The sequence below is a fragment of the Tursiops truncatus genome, chromosome X (genome assembly GCF_011762595.2).
Source record: "Tursiops truncatus isolate mTurTru1 chromosome X, mTurTru1.mat.Y, whole genome shotgun sequence".
In the NCBI taxonomy this organism is placed as follows: Eukaryota; Metazoa; Chordata; class Mammalia; order Artiodactyla; family Delphinidae; genus Tursiops; species Tursiops truncatus.
The window spans coordinates 113,422,528-113,443,016 of NC_047055.1; the positions used below are offsets into that span (position 1 = coordinate 113,422,528).

At 48.9% G+C, this 20,489-nt stretch overlaps 1 protein-coding gene across 16 annotated transcripts in view; it reads left to right on the top strand.

Moving 5' to 3' along the window:
- PHKA2 (phosphorylase kinase regulatory subunit alpha 2) overlaps positions 1–20,211 on the top strand; it is an 82,219-nt gene extending 62,008 nt beyond the window's left edge. For 3 of the 16 annotated variants that reach the window (XM_033849910.2, XM_033849902.2, XM_033849915.2), the window contains 17 exons: positions 842–1,011; positions 1,781–1,954; positions 5,833–5,921; positions 6,924–7,057; positions 7,293–7,316; positions 7,466–7,622; positions 8,783–8,862; positions 8,957–9,134; positions 9,235–9,364; positions 9,947–10,048; positions 12,587–12,705; positions 13,458–13,487; positions 14,698–14,751; positions 16,530–16,700; positions 18,220–18,273; positions 18,940–19,140; positions 19,596–20,211. In XM_033849910.2, the coding sequence (XP_033705801.1) occupies positions 842–1,011; positions 1,781–1,954; positions 5,833–5,921; positions 6,924–7,057; positions 7,293–7,316; positions 7,466–7,622; positions 8,783–8,862; positions 8,957–9,134; positions 9,235–9,364; positions 9,947–10,048; positions 12,587–12,705; positions 13,458–13,487; positions 14,698–14,751; positions 16,530–16,700; positions 18,220–18,273; positions 18,940–19,140; positions 19,596–19,766 (2,038 nt within the window). In that variant the 3' untranslated portion in view covers positions 19,767–20,211. Of the gene's footprint in view, positions 1–841; positions 1,012–1,780; positions 1,955–5,832; positions 5,922–6,923; positions 7,058–7,292; positions 7,317–7,465; positions 7,623–8,782; positions 8,863–8,956; positions 9,135–9,234; positions 9,365–9,496; positions 9,613–9,946; positions 10,049–12,586; positions 12,706–13,457; positions 13,488–14,697; positions 14,752–16,529; positions 16,701–18,219; positions 18,299–18,468; positions 18,734–18,939; positions 19,141–19,595 lie in introns of those variants that run through there. The other 13 variants (XR_012329390.1, XR_004524539.2, XM_033849912.2 and 10 more) reach the window with 13 other exon arrangements.
- The last annotated feature ends 278 nt before the right edge of the window (positions 20,212–20,489 follow it).

The window sequence follows — 20,489 nt, forward strand, 5'->3', positions numbered from 1 at the left end:
CTTCTGTTTACTCTCCTCAAACTAAGCCATTTAAACACGTCATAATCTGATGCTGGTAGCTCTGAGGCATCCTACACTTTTCTGCCTCCAGATCTAACACTTTAAGAAGCACATAGTGCCCGCTTTCTTTCTGTACAGTGGACATCCCACTTGCCCCCCGAACCTGGGGGTGAATCAGGTTCAGGGAGCAAGAACTCGGAGGCTGCTGCCTTTGTAGCAGAATCCCATACTGGCAAACCCAGCTCCCAGTTTTCGGTGGAACTTTTCCCAGCCTGATAATAGGGCCCCTCTGGGCTACTGTCTCTATCCGGGGATGGCCCGGCCATCACATTCTTTCTAGAGAGAACTTTGGCTCTGAGACATGCCTCTCCCAACATTTCCCCTCACCCTCCCCCGGGCCTTGTGTGGCTGAGTGATAGGGACTCATAAAAGGTAGCACGAGGGCACCCAAAGAATCGTTGCTTGTGGTTTTGTCCTGGTCCAGTTGTTTTAGGGCGAAAAATACCCGAGGGTTGGTTCTGTTTAAAAGTGGTTCGCTCAATATGTTTTGTAAAACTTTGGTTGGTTCAATAAAATAGATTTCTATTTGTGTTGGGTTTGGGGATAGGAAATCAGCATGATGCATTTTGGCTTTTAATATGCTGTGTGCTTCCACTTCATACTTGCTATTGAATTTTCATTTTCATTTCTTGGCTGACTGCTTGTATGGGGCAGTCTGCAGAGTGACGTGCTTACTGATTCTGGCAGAAGTGCCACCTGGTTATTGAAAAGTGTCTCGATGATTCATAGTGGAAGTTTGTCCACATCCACCTATATCTCTAACATAGTGTTTCCTTGGCAGAGTAAAATTAGGGAGCCTTTCGGAATTTCTCACCACCTCTTTCTACACGTATCTGACCTTCCTGGATCCAGACTGTGATGAGAAGTTGTTTGACGATACCAGTGAAGGGAGCTTCAGTCCTGATAGTGATTCAGATTTGGGAGGATATTTCGAAGACAACTATAATCAAGGTACGGCTTGGAATGCCTTTGCAGGTGTCCCTGAATTTATTTAAACCGTGGCATTGTGATAAAATTGCCCTAAAACTCAAGCACAGAAAATGATTTGTAATTAACCTGACAAAAGAGTCTTTGGAAACTTTCACGTATTAAAATGCCACTTTAATAAACCTAAACTGTGAAAGTGGGGCTTTTTTAAACCTAGAGGGACAAAGAGTTTCAGGAATGTGGACTTTTCACGAAATATAAAGAAAGAAACACACTGCTTGAATTTTCAAAGAAATGGTAGAATGATCTTGGTTTGACTGGATATAAGTGATGAAGTCCTTTGTGTATAACATTTCTCAAACTGAGGAAGGTTTTGGGTTGGAGTGACCTGTTTTTCACTTTTAGATAGTACTTGGGATTGCGGCTGGGGATTCCATAATGCTTAGCTCACTCATGACAAATTAAAACCAAAAGATCAGATGTTGGCTGCTGGCCCTCTCATTGTCTACATATTCAGCTCATCTTGGGATGATGTGATGTAAACACTATTTGGACCTGTATTTTCTTTTTCTAGGATGAAGTTTTTCCAAACAATAACTTTATGAATACATGCATTATCTATGTAAATCTCTTTACTTTCCAGGGGTAGAGTGGAGGTCAAATATCTATATCAAAATGTTGTCTTTCACTAAATCTACTCAGCACTTCATGCTACACGTAATCACTATTATGCATTTAGGTTATTTCTGCAGCTTGTTTTCACTGGCTCTTTTTCTTACCTGTGTAATTATAGAAAGCCAGGATGAACTTGACCAGTATATCAGCCACCTCCTGCAAAGCACATCCTCGAAGTGCTATCTGCCACCTCTTTGTAAGAAGACAGAGGACAGCCATGTTTTCAGTGCCATCTACTCCACTCGGGATATACTTTCCGTGATGGCAAAAGCAAAGGGTTTGGAAATTCCATGTACATTATTAACTCTTTTCTGCCTGTTAAAATAACTTCTTTTATCAAAGTAATGCATGAGCATAATGTAAAAGTCAAAGAATCCTAAACGACAACAAAATGCAGCTGTTTCCTGCCTCACCTCTCCCCTCCTCACTGCCCCCAGTCCTTCTACTTAGAGGCAACCACTTTCAACTCTTAGTTGTTTCTCCTGGTATTTACATATTTCTAAATAATGTGTCTGTAGTGCTGTCTTTGATGCATCGATTTTATTCAGTATCTGTTGACTTTTTCTTGTGCAGGTGAGGAATTCAGCTGTGTTACATCACCACTCCTCTGCTTCACTTCCCCTAACCTATCCATGCAGTTGTATTAAGGTTTAGTTAAATCAGTATTCACTATTTCTGTCATTGTATGTATGCAAATATTATTCCCAACTCAGTATAATAATATACTACATTATCATTTTTCCTCTTCGTTTTCTCTAAAGTTAACAGTTGCCCTATCTTTTAGTTTGCTTCGCTTCCTTTCTACACCTTCCAATGGCCTCGCAATACAAATTTCCACAAGGTGAATCATGTATGAATCTCACGGTTCCACTGCTTTTCTTAGAGTCCAAAAGTTTCCTCCCATCTGGCTGATTGCACTCTAAGCCTCTTGCATACCTGGCATCCTGGGTCTTTTCTTTACGATAATCCTTGGAATCTCCTTTGCTTGTCTCTGCAGTTGGGTTCCCTGTTTCTTGATTCTGGCATGTTCCCCTTTCTCAATTTATTCCTTTGGTGGAATACATTCTAGAACAGTTTCAGTAGGTTTTAAGAAATGGTGCAATGGAAGAGGGCACAGTAATGACAGCCCTTAACTTGCTTGTTTCTGGAGTTCACTGCCCCTTTTGGCCTGGCCACCCTCCACGTCCAGGATGTAGATCTTATCCTGGGATGTTCCTTCATCATCATCTGGGAGACTTCCTTGTCTCCTTTGTTAGCTCTCCTGTTTTCTGTATCTCAACTTTTCCTCTTTCTTAGCTTACTATCTTATTTTGGTGGAGGACATCCAGTAGTTTCCTAGGAAACAGTTCATGGTGGGTAAAATTGTTGAGACCTTTCAAGTCTGAAAATATCTACAAATTCTCCATTTGAGAGTTAGGCTGGGTATAGCATTCTAGATTGAAAATAAATTTTCCTTAAGAATTTTGAAAGCATCTCTTCATTGTCTTCTAGCTATCAGTGTTGCTTCTGAGAAATCGGAACCCATCCTGATTTCTTTTTTTTTTTTTTTTTGCGGTACACGGGCCTCTCACTGTTGTGGCCTCTCCCATTGCGGAGCACAGGCTCCGGACGCGCAGGCTCAGCGGCCATGGCTCACAGGCCCAGCCGCTCCGCGGCATGTGGGATCTTCCCGGACCGGGGCACGAACCCGTGTCCCCTGCATCGGCAGGCGGACTCTCAACCACTGTGCCACCAGGGAAGCCCCATTCTGATTTTTGATCCTTGAAATATAAACTGTTATTCTCTTTCCAAGTTTGTAGGATTTTCTCTCAGGTTCTGAAATTTCAATGATGTGCTTTGTTCTGGGTGTATTTTCATCCACTGTGTTGGCTACTCAGTGGGCCTTCTCTATCTTGAAATTTATGGTTTTTAGTCCTGTAAAGTTTTTCTGAAAAATTCCTTGACTCATTTCCTTCCCTACATTTTCTCTGTCCTCTCTTTCTGGTACTTTATGATTCCAATGTTGACCTCCTGAAGAAGTCTTTATCGTTTCTCTCCTGTCTTCCATTTCTCTGTCTTTTGATCTGTTCTGAGGGCAATTGCTTCAACTTTTTGTTCCACCTGCTCAGTTGAGTTTTTCCACTTTTGCTGTCATGTTTTAAATCTTTGTTCTCTCAATTGTATCTGTTCTTGTTTCATGAATGCAATATAATTCTTATTACTCTAAGAATTAATGGCAGGGCTTTTTGTTTTTGTTTTTACATTTTCTTCTCCCTAAATGGTTTCCATTTCCCCCAAGTCAATTGTTCCTGTTTGTATTGGTTTCTATCTTCCAGAGTAGAGTCTTTCCTCCAGTGCTGGGTGTTCCTTGGTTAACTGCTCATGCATATAAGACTCTCCAAGCCTGTACCTGTAAATGGGGCCTGTTGGGTTTATGGGTGAAGGCAGGGCAGATTTCCCAGAGATGTTCTGCGATCTCCTTTGCAATCTCCTTTCTAACCTGTAAGGGTCTGATTGCCTCGAGCTATACAGTCATTTATTCCCCCAAGGAATGTACCCACACCTTCAGACGTGGGTCAGCATCCCCTCCAGAGACACACATACCACCCCTTTTTTACCCTCTTCAGAGAGACCTTCTAGCCTTCTATCAGGGTGAGCAAGGCAGTTGCCAAGCTGTGTGGAGTTGCACAAGGCATCTAGGGAGCTCGCTGCCTCTCACACACCTTCTTCTCCATCTTCCTTCTTATGGTTACCCTCTCTGGACCCCCAAGTTCTAGAGGTCCATGGAGCAGCAAGCTCCTTAGACTTCTGAGGATTCTCTGTTAGAAATCTGACTGGTTCTTGGTTTTCCCCACTGCAGTCTTGGGTTTGGTTGCCTTGTGTCCACTAAATGTTTTCATCCTTCAGCTTTCCCACTTCCAAAATGTTACTATTGTCTTCTCTCCTGCTTCCCTATTCTTTAGGATTTGCCTTTTTAAAAATTATTACTTTTTGTAGTGTTAGCGGGGGTTTAAGAGAAACTAAAACTTATGTTTAATCCACTAGTGTTACCTGAAGGTCTATAAATGCCTTCTATTTATTTATTTTAAAATTTATTTATTTTTAATTTTTGGCTGTGTTGGGTCTTTGTTGCTGTGTACGTGCTTTCTCTAGTTGCGGCAAGCAGGGGCTACTCTTCATTGCGGTGCGTGGGCTTCTCATTGTGGTGGCTTCTCTTGTTGCAGAGCATGGGCTCTAGGCACGTGGGCTTCAGTAGTTGCAGCACGCAGGCTCAGTAGTTGTGGCTCGTGGGCCGTAGGGCGCAGGCTCAGTAGTTGTGGCGCACGGGCTTAGCTGCTCCGCGGCATGTGGGATCTTCCCGGACCAGGGCTTGAACCCATGTCCCCTGCATTGGCAGGTGGATTCTTAACCACTGTGCCACCAGGGAAGCCCTATAAATGCCTTTTAAATATACCTCATCTTTACCTGGAAAGCTTCCTATTTTCCCAAGGTGATATGACATACCCTGGCAGACAGAGATGGCTTAATGAATAAATACTGATAACATCTAAAGGTGGTTAAAAGGGGAATTCCCTGATGGTCCAGTGGTTAGGACTCGGTGCTTTCACTGCTGGGGCCCAGGTTCAGTCCCTGGTCAGGGAACTAATAAGATCCTGCAAGCTGCACAGCGCAGCCCCAAAAATTAATTAATTAATTAGGTGGTTAAAAAAACAGAAACGCTAACACCCAGCAGTGGCAAAGTGAAACACACAGTGGACAGGAAGCTGGTACACCTCGATTATGAGAAGGCCAGTGACCTTGGGCAAATGACAAGGTCATTGGACAAACCTTGGACAAACCCTCTCTGGTTCTCAGTTTCCACATCTGAAAGAAAAAGAAGCTGGACTCAATCATTTCTAAGTCTCCTTCCAGTCCTAGATGCTATGTAGTTTTCCCTGAATTCTAAGAGAGAAAAGTGGAATTCAGCTCCTTAAAGCAAGATCTGTGTGTGTCCTGCTCATTTCTTATTTCCAGAGTTAGCACATGATGTGGCCACATGAAAAATTCTTTTTGAAATCAGTGAAACTAAGTAAGTAATCATTTCTTACTTGGTTTGTACTGAATAGGGAGTAGCCACCGTACCTCTTAAAAGAAGTATTTTATCCTTCCTCCTGCTCCGAAGAGCTTTCTCTTTATTCGTTTGTTTTCTAGTTGTTCCCATGGCTTTGCCAACTAAAGTCCTAAGTGCCCACCGTAAATCGCTGAATCTTGTTGATTGTCCTCAGCCACTCCTAAAAAAGGTAAAGTATTTAGAATCACTTTTTCAAAAAGTGTGATGTTCTTTGGTGCTGGTGTAGCCCCAAGAACTCTTTTAAATGGTTGAACTCAAAAGAGCACATTTCTTGGTATCCAGAACTTTCAGGATTAGAAGTTCTGGGTTTTGATGTGCACCCACTCACTTAGTTGTCTGGCTTCTGGTTTGTGTCAGTATGCACACTGAATTTGATGCAAACCTTTATATTTTGCGTGTAGGAGATGGCTACTGACATTCTGCCTACTCATCAGAATCTGTGTCACATTAGAGGAAATGAGCTAGCTCGCTGCCAGCCCCATCCTAGCTGTGCCAGCCAGCCAAAGCCGGGCTACTTGTGGAGCAGGGCACAAAACCAGAAAAAGATTCCTCTGGAGAATAAAATCCCAGGGTGTTCCCCACTAGTTCCCATAATTTGTTATTTTATCCAAAGTTCCCTTTGATTTTATCAGAAAGATTCGGCGTCTGTTGGAGACTATTTTAACCTAACCACAATTTTAGGTTGTTTAAAACTCACATATTTTTTGTGTGTGTTTTGCCTTCAAAAAACATTTTATTGAAGTTTAACATATATAGAGAAAAGTATATAAAATATAAGTATAGAGCTCAATGAATTATCACTGAGCCAACAGACCCGTGTGCGTAACAAGCGCCCTTTGTGTCCCTCCCGGTCGCTTCCTCCCCCTCCACTCGAAAGGTAACTGCTAGCATGAATTCTAACACCAGGGGTTGGTTTTGCCTGTTTTTGACCTTTACATAAATAAAATTTACACATATTTTAACCTGTTCAGTTCAGTCCCCTGCAAACATCCACTAACACAATGATTCACCGATCAGAAATATAAACAAAAAGCCCCAAAAGATACAATGAAAACCTGTAGCATAGCACAGCAGCAGAGTTCCAAGACCGGGTTGGTGTGTCACTTCCTGGTCTTCTGGAAGTTGGCATGCTCAGCCCCCCTCCCCTGCTTTCTGGCTTTTGTATGGACAGGCCCCCGAAGATGACTTCCAGTTTCCCAGAGATGACCACGGCAACATAGACTGTGAGAAGCTGGCTGAGCAGCTGAAAGACTGTTCGAACCTACAGGACCAAGCGGACATTCTGTACATTCTGTATGTAATAAAGTAAGTGGGTGGTCTTCACTAGGTTGAGCTTTCTCTCTTCTCCTTGCTCTTTGTCCTAGGCTTCTTGGCCTTCCAACAAGCCACATCATGGTCATAGTCACCCAAGCTACCCAGACTCACCGTGAACAGACTCCCATCCCCTTCTCTACCTACTAGTGTTGCCCTCCCAAGATGAGAAGGCTGGGTGAGGCCAGGATCTCATCATTTCCTGATGTTAGGCTTCTGTTTCAAATAGACAGAAGACGACGCAGCCCTCTCGGTGAGACTCAAAGGCACTGGGAAGCCCCCAGGCACTTGGCAGAATGCGTGGTGATTCATTCCCCTCCCTGCCAAGTGAGCTCTATTGTAAGAGAATCTGGCCTTGAAACGTTCTGGGCCATACTTCTGGGGTTTTCCATGTCTTGACAGGGGTCCCAGCTGGGACACAAATCTCTCTGGACAGCACGGGGTCACTGTTCACAACCTCCTCAGTGAGCTCTATGGAAAAGCCGGCTTGAACCAGGAGTGGGGTCTGATCCGCTACATCTCTGGCCTACTCAAGAAGAAAGTGGAAGTCCTGGCTGAGGTCAGAACCACCATGCACGTGAAGGGTGTCTGTTTGTCTTCTCTAGCCCGGTGCCGTCTTCCTATTAGGAAAGCTGGAGGCAAGCACCTTCATTTGTAAAGGAAACACGTTGTTTAATATACAGACGGAGCTGGGCCTTCTGTCCTGACCTCCCACTGCTCTTGGAAGACAGGCAGAGGAAATGAAATTCAAGTTGATTAGTTTTGTTACTCCTTAGCTGCAGAAAAGGGTTTACCAAGAAATGAAATGAAAATGCTCTGTGGCCCTGCACCCTCTTAAACAGAGCTCTCTTATTTCTGCACATCTGTAATACAATCATCATCAGTATTTTAACCCCAAGGCCCTGCAAAATCCAGAACTGCTTTCTATGACATTCAGGTTCTTTTTTTCCCCCATTCATTCATTCATTTATTTATTTTATGGCTGCATTGGGTCTTCATTGCTGCACATGGGCTCTCTCCAGTTGCGGCGAGCGGGGGCTACTCTTCATTGTGGTGCGCGGGCTTCTCATTGCGGTGGCTTCTCTTGTTGCAGAGCATGGGCTCTAGGCACGCAGGCTTCAGTAGTTATGGCGCGTGGGCTCAGTAGGCGTGGCTCACGAGCTCTAGAGCGCAGGCTCAGTAGTTGTGGCGCACGGGCTTAGTTGCTCCGTGGCATGTGGGATCTTCCCGGCCCAGGGCTCGAACCCGTGTCCCCTGCATTGGCAGGCGGATTCTTAACCACTGTGCCACTAGGGAAGTCCCCAAGTTCACTGTTTTAGTAAGGTGATGGTATTTATTATATGTGAATAATGGGGAAACTGGCAACTTAGGACTATAATATGGTCATTAACTCTTAACATCAGTATTTTAAGACTCATAGCAACTCATCCTCCTTATGGAATATCAGGGAATCCAGTGTGTTTGCTACAGGGGGTGAGCATAAAATACCCACTAATAGGCCCTGCAGAGCCAGGCCTGGGACCACATTTTGGGGACAAAGATCACGGGGACCCAACTCTGGCTGGGTTGCTCAGTCTGGGGTCTGTGTATGAATTTTCAAATAAATAGCAGCATGGGTCATGAAGTTTGTAAAGGTAAATTTATGATCTTATTGGCAGTGGTCCTTCCCCACCGGCTTTGCTAATCTTCCTCCCCCTCCCCCTTTTCCTAAATGTGCAGGCCTGCACGGACCTGCTGTCGCACCAGAAGCAGCTCACGGTGGGCCTGCCGCCAGAACCCCGGGAGAAGACCATCTCTGCGTAAGTTTTCAACCTGGGGCCTCAGGTCTGGGGGCGGTACCTGGGGGGAAAACATCAGTGCTGTCCACCATTCAGGAAGAGAGTCTTTTTATAGACACTGTCACTCGAGCACTTCCAGCAGGAAAATGAGGATATTCCATAGAGGACTAGGAGGCATCTTTCGTGGTGTTTGTGTCCTGACGCTCCTTCCTAGGCCTCTTCCCCCCGAGGAGCTCACAGAACTCATCTACGAAGCCAGCGGGCAGGACATCAGCATCGCCGTGCTCACACAGGTCAGCTGGCCACGGAGGGGCAGGGCTGTCTCGGGGCAGCAGGGGCTTCTCCGCCACCAGCCAGTCTCTGAAGCCCTGTCTCCACGTCTGTCTGTGTCAGGAGATTGTGGTTTACCTGGCGATGTATGTCAGGGCACAGCCCAGCCTCTTCGTGGAGATGCTCAGACTCCGGGTTGGACTCATCATTCAGGTGATGGCCACGGAGCTGGCGCGGAGCCTGAACTGTTCAGGTGCGATTCTCACGCACGGCTCCCACAGCTCCTGCACCCACCCGCCCCTGGGGAGCCCTGCTCAAGTATTCTGGAACCAGGGCTTCTGAGCCTTTGGGTGGGCTCACGGCTTCACCAGATTCTCTCGTTTAGATGTAACTTCCGCCAAACCAACCAGCACAGGGTGTTGAATTTCATAGGTTAGGGAAAATGAGGTACTAGAATCTTCTGCTCTGCTCCTGACATCTGAGTTCCTGTTTCTCCTTGTGGTAAGATGTCACCCCCCCATTTCATAAAACCTCTGCTGGGAGAAATCCTACCAATTTAAATATGTAAATCAACTGCAAGGTGCATTCCAACATTGGGGGTTATTACAGTGAGAAAAATTATGCGTCTGAGTTAAGAAAATATACAACTTAAATAGCAGCATTTAGAATCACCAAGGATCGGTACCTTTCAGTCCTGAAGCAGTAGAGAGGTGATCCTGAGCAGGGAGACCTCCCACAGTACCCTTTGTCTCCACCACCACCCCACGCCCACGCCACTCTACCTTCCCCTGCCACCAGGCCTGTGTCGGGACACTTACACGATGTTTGTTTTTAGGAGAAGAAGCTTCTGAAAGTTTGATGAACCTCAGCCCTTTCGATATGAAAAATCTCCTACACCATATTTTAAGTGGAAAGGAGTTTGGTGTTGAAAGAAGCGGTAAGTAAATGCCCATCTTACTGAGGGGAGGGGGTCAGACAGGGCTGGACTGACGTGTCCAGCGTGGCCTGGAACTGCTTCATTTCTATACAGATCAACACCAGTAATCACGATTCGGGACATAATGTTTGGGTAGCAGGTTCCTACTTCACTGAGATGGACAGAGTTCTAGGTTTAAGGTTGTGACTTGTAGGGCTTTGTGACCCCTCGTCGGCTGGCTGGGAGAGCTGCGGTCCCATGTGGGCGTGGTGCACACCCTGGCCTGCGGCCTCCCTCCTTCTGCAGTTGGTCCAGGCACTGTCACTTGTGCACAGGGGTTAGGAGCAGGTGAGGTGACCAAGGTGTCAGCATGCAAGGGCTGTCTTTTCCCAGCACCTGAGGGCCCCACCTTTAGTGTGGGTTGGTTTTCAGTTAGACCCCCATCACCCTTCATGGGCCCAGATAAAAGCCCTCTGCAGCCTCACAGCACCTTCTTGCTGAGTGAGTTTGCCTCGTCCCCTTCTTGCTCTCTCTCACTTTTTATCTGTACCGGAACCCTGTTTGCAGTGCTAGGAAATATAATCGCCCAAGTCCTGGTGGAATTCTGTTCTCAAATGCTCCCTAATTATAATTGAAGCAATTATCATTTACCCTCCTCATAATAAGGTGAAATGATTTGCAGACACATTTGTGAATTTGTTTCATCAAGCCAAAGAAATGCAGTGTGGGCTGTCATTCTTTTTATTTAATAAGGACATTGGGTACTTCGGATCTTTTCTTTAGAGTGGGCACCAGCAGGCAACCAAACCGGCATCGTGCGATCAGGTGTGTTTTGGTGGGTTTTCTCCTTTCCTGAGGAATGGTCAAGATCCTTTTCCAAAAGTAATTTTCAGTTCTTTCAAATGCACAGTCCTTGAAATGTAAATATGTAAGATTAATATTTAATGTGTTCTGCTCATCAAAATAATATATGTGGTTTGACACAGATAATTACTAAAAATTGTTATTAAACAGAGTAATGTCACTTGAAACCATAAATATGTCTAATTGCAAGCAAGGCCAGAAGAGGTCCTGTCTTTTTGCGTACAGCATCATTTGTTAATTGTCCTTTGTAATTGTTCAATTTTTATAAATCAGGAAACTCAAATAGTCTTAGAATTTTTATTACATCCTGAGATGTCGGAGATGAGTATTTTCAGCTAATGCCCACTCTATACAGGCCCCACTGTAGCTTCCCAGACCCCTTTGGGTTCCGTTTTCCACTCTCCCAGTGTCCCTCCTCCCTCTCTGGCTAATCGTCGTGTCTCCTTTGTGGGTCCTCCCTCTGTGCTGTCCTTTGGCTCCTTATTTGTCTCTACTCCTCTGGGCAGTGCCCTACTCCCATGGCTTCGGGGGTGGGGTGGGTGGGAAGGCAGGGCACGCAGAGGATGCTGCCCGAGGAAATGACCTTAGAGTCGGGCCTTCAGAAGGAGAGGACGCACCTGGCAGAGGGGAGCAGGCAGGCCAGGAGGGAGCCGCCTGTGCAATGCCCAGTGCTGAGTGGCTGGCCTGGAGGGGACAGCTAAGAGCGGCGGGTGGGCTCAAGTCGGTAGGGCTTTGTGTGCCCCTGTGAGGCTTTAACCTGAAGAAGGATTCGAGGTGGACAGTGACATGGTCACACGTGCCTTTAAGAATGATCGTTGTGAGCACACCGTGGAGAACCGGTTAGTGGGGGCAGGGCGGGCAGCAGAGTGGAGCCAGGTGACGATCCTCCCTGCCCCTTCTGTGTGTCTTCGCCACCTCCAGCCTTTGGTCGGCTTGTTCTCCCAGGACTTCCCTCTCCGGCCCCAAGGCTGGACCTTAATTAGGTGGTCTCCGTTTTCTGCAAGGAAGGGGGTGCATTTGGAGAAGTAAAAAATTATTTTAAAAAACATATCCAAATCATTGAAGGGTTTCCTGGCCACTCAGTGTTTTCTGCATGCTGCTTAAGTGATGTTCGCTCTGTCACTCATCCACTCAAACACATATTGAGCCTGTGCTGTGTAGCAGGCGCTGCCCCAGGTGCTGGAAACAGAGCGCTGGCCAGGGCAGACACGGCCACCTCTAATGGAGTGCATGGTCGAGTGGGAGAGAGAGACGCGGATAAAAATAAGCACATGCGGGCTTCCCTGGTGGCGCAGTGGTTAAGAATCCACCTGCCAATGCAGGGGACACGGGTTCGAGCCCTGGCCCGGGAAGATCCCACATGCCGCAGAGAAACTAAGCCCGTGCGCCACAACTACTGAGCCTGCGCTCTAGACCCCGTGAGCCACAGCTTCTGAAGGCTGCGCGCCTAGAGCCCGTGCTCTGCAACAAGAGAAGCCACTGCAATGAGAAGCCTGTGCACCGCAACGAAGAGTAGAGTAGCCCCCGCTCACCACAACCAGAGAAAAGCCCACGCGCAACAACAAAGACCCAACGCAGCCAAAAACAAAATAAATAAAATAAAATAATTAATTAAAAAAATAAGCACATGCATGCATTCCTCTCAGGGTGGACAAAATATCGTTTCTAAGAACGCTGTGTGTGTTTCCTCTCCAGTGCGGCCTATCCATTCCTCCACATCCAGCCCTGCCATCTCCATCCATGAGGTGGGACATACTGGAGTCACCAAAACCGAGAGGAGTGGCATCAACAGGCTGAGGAGTGAGATGAAACAGGTAAGAAGAGCTCTCGGCGCCAGGAAAGAAGTGGTTTTCCTATCTGGGCTCAAGTCAGAAAGTGATAGAAACCCAAGGCATGCAGGGTACAGCCTGCTTTGTAAAGGACGTGCCATCCCTTCTGTCCTGGAATCTGAACACACCCTGTGCCCAGACATCCCAGAGCCACTCACATGCACCCACCACATGCTCATCCTTAACGTTAAGGTGTTATGCGAGCATTCTGGAAAATACCCTTCCCCGTGTTTGCCTGTTGCCCGAGAACTAGTCATTCAAATGGATCACAGCCATTTAAAAAGTAGAGTCGCGCAAAAGGTAACTGAATCATCTCTCCATCAAATGTGTCCTTCAGGTGAAACAGAGACACCTTTATTTTCCACCATCCACAGGTGTCTCTTTTGTGCTCACCTTTATTTAATTCACAGTAAGTTCCTTCTCAACTGATCCCACAGGACTGCAAGTCAACAGCCTTTCAGTCCTAATGTGCCGGTTACTGTGGTAGGACTTGACAGTGATCTACAGTAGGAAATAGTTTCTTTCCTTCTGACTGTGACCTGCAGTGAGAGACACACTCGGATTTTCTTCTCCATTTCAAATGATGACTCAGTAGATTGAGTCTGTGAGGCACTGAGGGTCACACCCTGCAGCTGGAGCAACACTTCCTTGGACAATCTAGAGGGTGATAGAAGTAGTAAGGCATCCTTGATTTGAAACTGGTTTTTGTTTATCTTCTGATGTATTTTTACTTTCAGATGACTAGGCGATTTAGTGCTGATGAACAGGTGAAACATCTTTGTCTTGTTTCCTCCTTTACTGTGCTTCATGTTCTTTCTGGCTTGAATGGGGAAAGCAAGGCTGTGAGTACAGAGAGTCTGAGTGGGTGGAGAACGGTTCTGCCCGTCCAACATGCTTGGGTGGAGGGGACTCTGCAGGCTGTGGGAGGCAGCCCTGGGGACAGGCAGAGCACTGGACTTGAAAGCAGGAGAGCCCTGCGCCTTTAAACAAATCCATGTATCAAACTTGGATTTTACAGGAGGCTATGTGAAAGGGATGGTCCCGGGTTCTGCCTCGGCAGGAGTTTCTGTTCAAAAAAAGGGAAGAAATAGGGACAAATAGATTGTGGTCATTGATTATAGCAGTAGAAAGAATACTGCTACTTCCTGTCCCTAGATTGCCTGGGGGAGTTTAACCCTGGAAGGAAAAGAAAATGTAAGGATACTGTTCTTTTATGTCACCCTTGTGACATACTTCCTTCGCCTCCTCCATCCAGAAGATCAGAGCCCCTTTCCTAATGATTTAATGTCTCTGTGAGAGAGCTCAGAGGAGTCACATACTGACACGCGGATTCTCTGTGTTGTCCCAGGGAAAAACGTCCACGCTGTCTCATTCGAATTTATGCTCTTTCCAAGTAAGGAACAGATTTTCCAAACATCTTCCTTTGCCCACCACTAGGTGGCACTGTCCCTCTTGTTACCTACATCCCGATGGCCGCTGACTGTGGCTGAATATGGGTGGTTCCTTCCGTCTCCATTTAGTGCCCTCCTTACATATTACGGGGACAAAATGATCACCTTTTTTCTTTGATGGGTTTAGATTCAGTTAGCCAGTACAAGTTTTGTATTTGGCCACTTATATCAAAGAAGTATATTATCCTCTTTCCAAAATTAACATAAAAGATTAGCATTTCATGGCTGGGAGTTTGGAAAATAAGTCGTGTGCTAACTTGATGAGGCACCCTCCACATCTGACTAGATATGGGAACACTCCACACTCAGAGAAAGCATTTCCCGGGACCTCTATTGCGCGAGCCCAGAGCTCTGCCCGCTGCTCTGCAGGCCATCTGCCTGGGGGGGTGAGTGAGAACTTGTGGCCACCCGCATCCTCTGCCTCTTCCTTCCTTGGCTGTTTCTGAGGCTGTTCTATGTTCCTTCTCTCTGCGTGCATCCTTTGGTGTCATTGCACATGACTGAGTGGACTCTCTTTGTTTTGTAGCTCTTTTCTGTGAGCCAGGCCCCATCCGGCAGCGCACACTCCTCCAAGTCTGTGGTAAACAGTGTGTCCCAGCCATTGTCCCCTTCGCCACCTCCTTCTCGTTTATGGTGTCTGAATCCTCTCGTTGCCCTTCTCGTGCTCCCACCACCTCCCTCACTTCCGAAGATGTGAACAGGTTTAAGTGTTTCCACTTGACTATGATTATGAGTAGAGGCTAGAAAGCACGCCGAGGCCCTGTGGAACTGAGCTCTGCTTTTCCATCTTGAGCTCTGCTTATGCTCCCCGGTGGGGTATGACTGAGGAGCACTTTTCTCACCAATTCCCAGGAGCTTCTGGAACTTTCGAGGCAGTGGTTATGTGCCTTTCCGTTGAGTCACGGGAGTGAACCACTGCCAGCACGTGCTGATTGGCACTTTGTACGCAGAATGCCCCCCCCCCGCTTGGCTTGAGGCCGCAGCTGAGATGGAAGGCTAGGAAGTGTTCTCATTGCAGAGGCGAGTCTGAATCCTCCTTGCGAAACTAGAGGCAGAAAACCAGCTGAGTCATTGATGAGCGTGGCTGTAATTACTTTTATTTGTATCTAATTGTTGCCGTATTTAAATGGCAGTAATGAGCCCAATGGAATAACCCAGCCTAACAGCCTTTTCAAAATAACATCCGATGAAGTCTCAATGCGCTCCAAGAAGACTCCTGCCCTGCTGGCCTGCTTGACATTGGGATTGCATTTTAAACCTTTAAATTTGACGTTGCACACTGAGAAACGAAAGTGCCAGGTAGTCCAGAACAGAGATAATGTGTAAGGATGAAGGTTATCCCTTCCCCGACCCAGAGGCCAAGGGGTGAGAATCCATCCACGGGAAGAAAGCAGGTGTGAGCTTTGCCGCAGGGAGGCCACCGCTGAGGGAACCGCTTTCAGGCCTGGTCTCAGGCCCCACTGGGAGCCTCTCAGAGCTGCCTCCCCAGTCGTGGGCGGGCCTGTGGCTCCCGAGGCAGAAGCAAAACTGCTGGCCCTGCCCCAGCGCTTCCCTCGTGGAGGCCGGAATAAATCCAGCCTCGGGGAGGAGGTGGGAAGGAGGTGATACCCCTCCTGCCTCAGCAAAGGCTCCTGGCTCGGAGGTGGTCATCGCCCCAAATTAGGATAAAGTGCCGTGCTGAGAACAGGCAAAGTAGAAAGCGATTGAAAAGGAAGGTGGAAATACCATAGCCCCTGAGGCCCCGCCACAAACGTGGGTTCCAGCCTTCCCTCCTTCCAGGGCTCCAGAGCCTTGCCCTGCGCTGTGTTGTGTTCTCGTGGCAGCTGCACTGCAGGGGAGTGACCACCACTCTAAGCGGCACCACAGGAGGAAAGTGGTCACTGTGGCGTTGGTCTCCGTGGGCTGCGGCACCCGAGGAGTCACCTCCTCCAGGTCCGAGACCTCCCCAAGCCCTCCAGCAGCAGTGCCTGCCGACCCCACGGCCGGGCGTGCTCCCAGGGTTTCCCGCATCTGCACTCGGGGTGCGCACCTGTGCCCCACTGCTCAGATGAGGCTGAGCGTGCTCGCGGCAAGTTAGAGACTGGAGCAGCCGATGTGGAGTCGGGATTTGCAGCCCCCCCAGAGCCCACCCCCTGACCTGCTCGGCCTCTCCGTTGGGTCAGGGGCTTCTTATGCTGTACTTCCTCTTGGGGGCTGGGAAGAGTGCACGGAAGGAGCTTAGTAAACGAACCGGGGCAGGAAGGAGTGAATCCAGCTGGTGGTGTTGACTGGTTTACGGAGCCGCCCTCTCGGTGACCAGCACTGCCAGGGGGTGCCGGCTGTGAGGCTTCTGAAGGCCGCACCTTTTCTGTCTTGCAGAGGTCCAGCACCCCATCCTCACCCACGGGCACGTCATCATCAGACTCAGGTGGGCATCACATCGGCTGGGGGGAGCAGCAGGGCCAGTGGCTGCGCAGGAGAAGGCTGGACGGGGCCATCAACAGAGTCCCCGTGGGATTTTACCAGAAGGTGTGGCAGATCCTTCAGAAGGTGAGCTTGGCCACTGTGCTGCATTCCATAGGCACTGGTGCTGAGGCGTGCTGGCACCTACAGGTAGCAGGCGGCTGCAGAACAGGCGCATAAGCCCCAACCTTAGGTAGCTCACGGCCTAGAGCAGGGTTTCTCCCCCCTCGGCACCACTGACATTTGGGGCTGGGTAATTCTCACTTCCGGGGCTGCCCTGTGCATTGTGGGATGTTAAGTGACATCCCTGGTCTCTACCCGCTAGATGCTGGTAGCACCCCCCCCCCCCAGTGTGACAACCAAAATGTCCCCAGACATTGCCGAGTGTCCTCCGGGAGGCAAATTGCCACTGGTTGAGAAACACTGGCTGGAAACCCAACAAGACAGATAAGGTGGCAGCCCAGGTTGTGGGGGGCCACCTTTGACGTAATTTAGGAACGCAGAAAAGTCGGAAGGTAGGCAAGAACCAGAGAAGGCAGGGAAAGCTCTGGATGAAACGCCGTAACCCGGCTGACCCAGAACAGCCGCAGGAGCCACGCCCCTTGGTCCCTGCCCCCGCCTCCTGTCTCGCTCCCTCATCAGCCTCAGAGCGTCCCGGTGTCTCCCTGGGCCCCACCAGAGGGACTGTCTGCCTCCATTAGAAGCTTCTGTGCAAACCAAGAACCACAGGCAGGACCGAGTTTTTCCCTAAACCATTTTTGTTAGCTCATTTCACAGTAGAAGAGGCGAGGAGAGAAGAGGCATCCCTAAGACCCCGTACTGCAGCCCCTTTCGGCTGCGTTATGTCCCCTGTGAGGTCCTCCTCGTGGAGCTGGGCATGGAGAGGTCAGAGGGGTCCCTGTCCTCACAGCTGAACTCCGGTCCCCACGTGGGGGCAGGGCCCGAAGAGGCCTCTTGTCAGGAGGAAGGAGCGTTTGCTGCCGCTGCATCCTCAGCCCACCTGGGACGGAGGCGGTGCAGCTGCTGTCTCCAGGGCACAGGGAGTCAGGAGGCAGCCTGTGAGCCCAGAACTGTTCCTGGGGCCGGGCTTCCACCGGCTTCATACCAAGATGCTTTTATTATGAAAAAGCATTTTGTATTGAGCCAGCGCTGGTTATTTATATACACGGGTGTGCGTGTGCGTGCATGTGCTCTAGTCTTTTGTGATTGGTGCTTATTATAGAAATCTCAAAAATAGATGCCTGCAAAGGCATAGAAGTATCACTTCGCCAGCAGGAAACATGCACATCTCCCTTTATCTGGCACCAAAGGGGGCCTCTCAGCCGCCAGGGCCGGGTTGCCAAGTGAAACTCGGAGCTCCCACAGAGGAGGACCCGGCAGCTCCCTGGGGCGTTGTTCGGGTGAGATCTGAACGATGCCTGCTGGTTCCATCGAAAAACACAGCCTGTGGGCAGTGAGAACAAGCCCTCTAAAAATAACTCCGACAGTCTGGCATGTGCCAGTCCTCGTGCTGGCTTCCAGGGCAGAGCGACTTGAGCGTGTGCGCGCCGTTTTTAATCACGTTCTGGAATCTGACTGAAATGTGAAATGTGTGTTCTGCCTCCAGTGTCACGGTCTGTCCATCGACGGTTATGTGCTCCCATCCTCGACGACGCGAGAGGTAGGATGGGAAAAACCCAAACGCCGTGAGTTTTCACTAAGTGCTTTATTTCTTGGACTCTGACCACTCGCCCTTCTTTCAAGCTTGTTACATACAGGGCATTTGTAGATCCGATCTTTCTAGACACTTAACCCTCAAGTTTTGCAAAGTTTTTTTTCCCACATTTGTTGCATCATCTTTTCTCTTTCCCCTCAGAAAGAGTATGTCTGGACTGTCGACATCTTCAGATTTGTTTCTGAAAACTCTCTTAAGAGAAGAGCAAAGTTGCTCGCCATGCTTATGGGACCCACGGCAGAGAACAGTCATCTTCCCTGGTTTCTTTCCCCCATTCATTCTTTTAAAAAATTGATCTTTTAGTTTTTACACCACCCAAGGCACCATGCTGTGCACCACAAGGAATAATGAAGAAAGAGAAATAAGAAACGGCCCTGCCCCTGGAAGTCGCAGTCCAGCGGGATAGGTGACTAATGCTAGGACCAGGCTGACTGATGCCCAGGGCAGAGCTCTCAGCTTCCTGCCCCAGAGGATTCCTGTGGGCAGAATTAGCAAAGTGGCCGGAGAGGAGGCAGCGTTTACGCTGAGCCACTGGGTGCTGTGGGCAGCGTGGGTGACAGGACTGTGTCTGTGCTCGCTTCACTCGTGACCCCCTGCTGGTCCCTTTGGCAGATGACCCCACAGGAGATCAAGTTTGCTGTCCACGTTGAGTCGGTGCTGAACCGAGTGCCGCAGCCTGAGTACCGGCAGCTGCTGGTGGAGGCCATCATGGTGCTGACGCTGCTCTCGGACACGGAGATGAACAGCATTGGGGGCATCATCCATGTGGACCAGATCGTGCACACGGCCAACCAGCTGTTCCTGCAGGACCAGGTGGGTGTGCCCAGAGCCAAGGTGGGGATGCGGCAGTGCAGCCGGCTTGGCTGGCATTTATCTCTGTCGAGGCTGGAGATCCTGTGACCAACAGGAAATATTCTTGAACAAAGATAATGTCATCACAGATGGTGGGAAAATGTCAACCATTTGGTTTGAAAATGGCACAGTGGCCACTGGGAGATCTAAAGCCCTTTGGAGATGGACAGGCCCATTTCAGCATAGGTTCTAGTGCCAGCACCAGCCTCGCGACATGTCTGGCCCCAAGTAAACCAGCCACTTAGCCTGCACCAAAGTCGAGCTAGAAGAAGCCGTCCTCCCATCCTAGAATCAGTGATGTGCTGCCAACTCGGGCGGGTGGGGACACGGTGCCCAGAGCAGAGGCCATCTGTCCCCCCGTTAGGCCGGTAGCGCCAGCTCTGCTCACGTGTTGCCTCTGCCCTTTCCTGCTGCAGATGTCGATCGGTGCCACGGACACGCTGGAGAAGGACCAAGCCACGGGCATTTGCCACTTCTTTTACGACAGTGCTCCCAGCGGGGCTTACGGGACAATGACCTACCTAACGAAGGCGGTGGCTTCTCACCTGCAGGAATTGCTGCCCAATTCAGGCTGCCACATGCAGTAGGGCCTCGGCGCTCTGAGCCCAAGATCCCCTGTGCTGTCACAAAAGCATTTCCCATCAGCAGCCCTGGCAGGGAGGAGGCGGCAGTAACACACCTGAAAGCAGTATACGTCCAAGCCGCAGAATCCTGTGCCCGCCCCCGAGGAGCGCCCTGGGATCATCTTCTTACATTCATTTTGCTGGGAAGTTTGTCACAGCATCTGGTCTCCTGGAGTCTGAGGAGGTATCGGAAGTTGGTCTCCTCTTGTGAGTGCAGAGTGAAGTGAGAAGGCAGCTTAAACTGGCTTTCGCAGAGTTGCCGAATAGGCTCAATGAGCTGGTGATACATCTTCCAGATGAAAAGATCCTTCCAGCAGCTGCGGACCTTGACCAGGGGCACATCTTAACGGTACAGTCTGTCTGTGGGTCAAAATGTGTGTGTAGCAAATAGAACAACTCATTGTGCAGAGGTGTGGTTGTCTCGTGCCTTGCTTTCCTCCTTGGCTTGTTGCTGTCTTACTGGCAGCTACCTTTGCGTGACGGTTCTCCTTCACCAACATTTAGAAAATTGCTCCCACTTGACTTTGGCTCATGGTCTTCAAGGATTTTATCTTGGCCACCCGTGAGTTAGGGATTTCTCCTGCCTTATGAAAATATCCCACATCATCTTCCAGAATCTAACCAAAAAGAAGCAAGGCAGAGGAGAAGCCAACCCTTCTTCTAGCTGGGCCAACTGTTGTTTTGGGG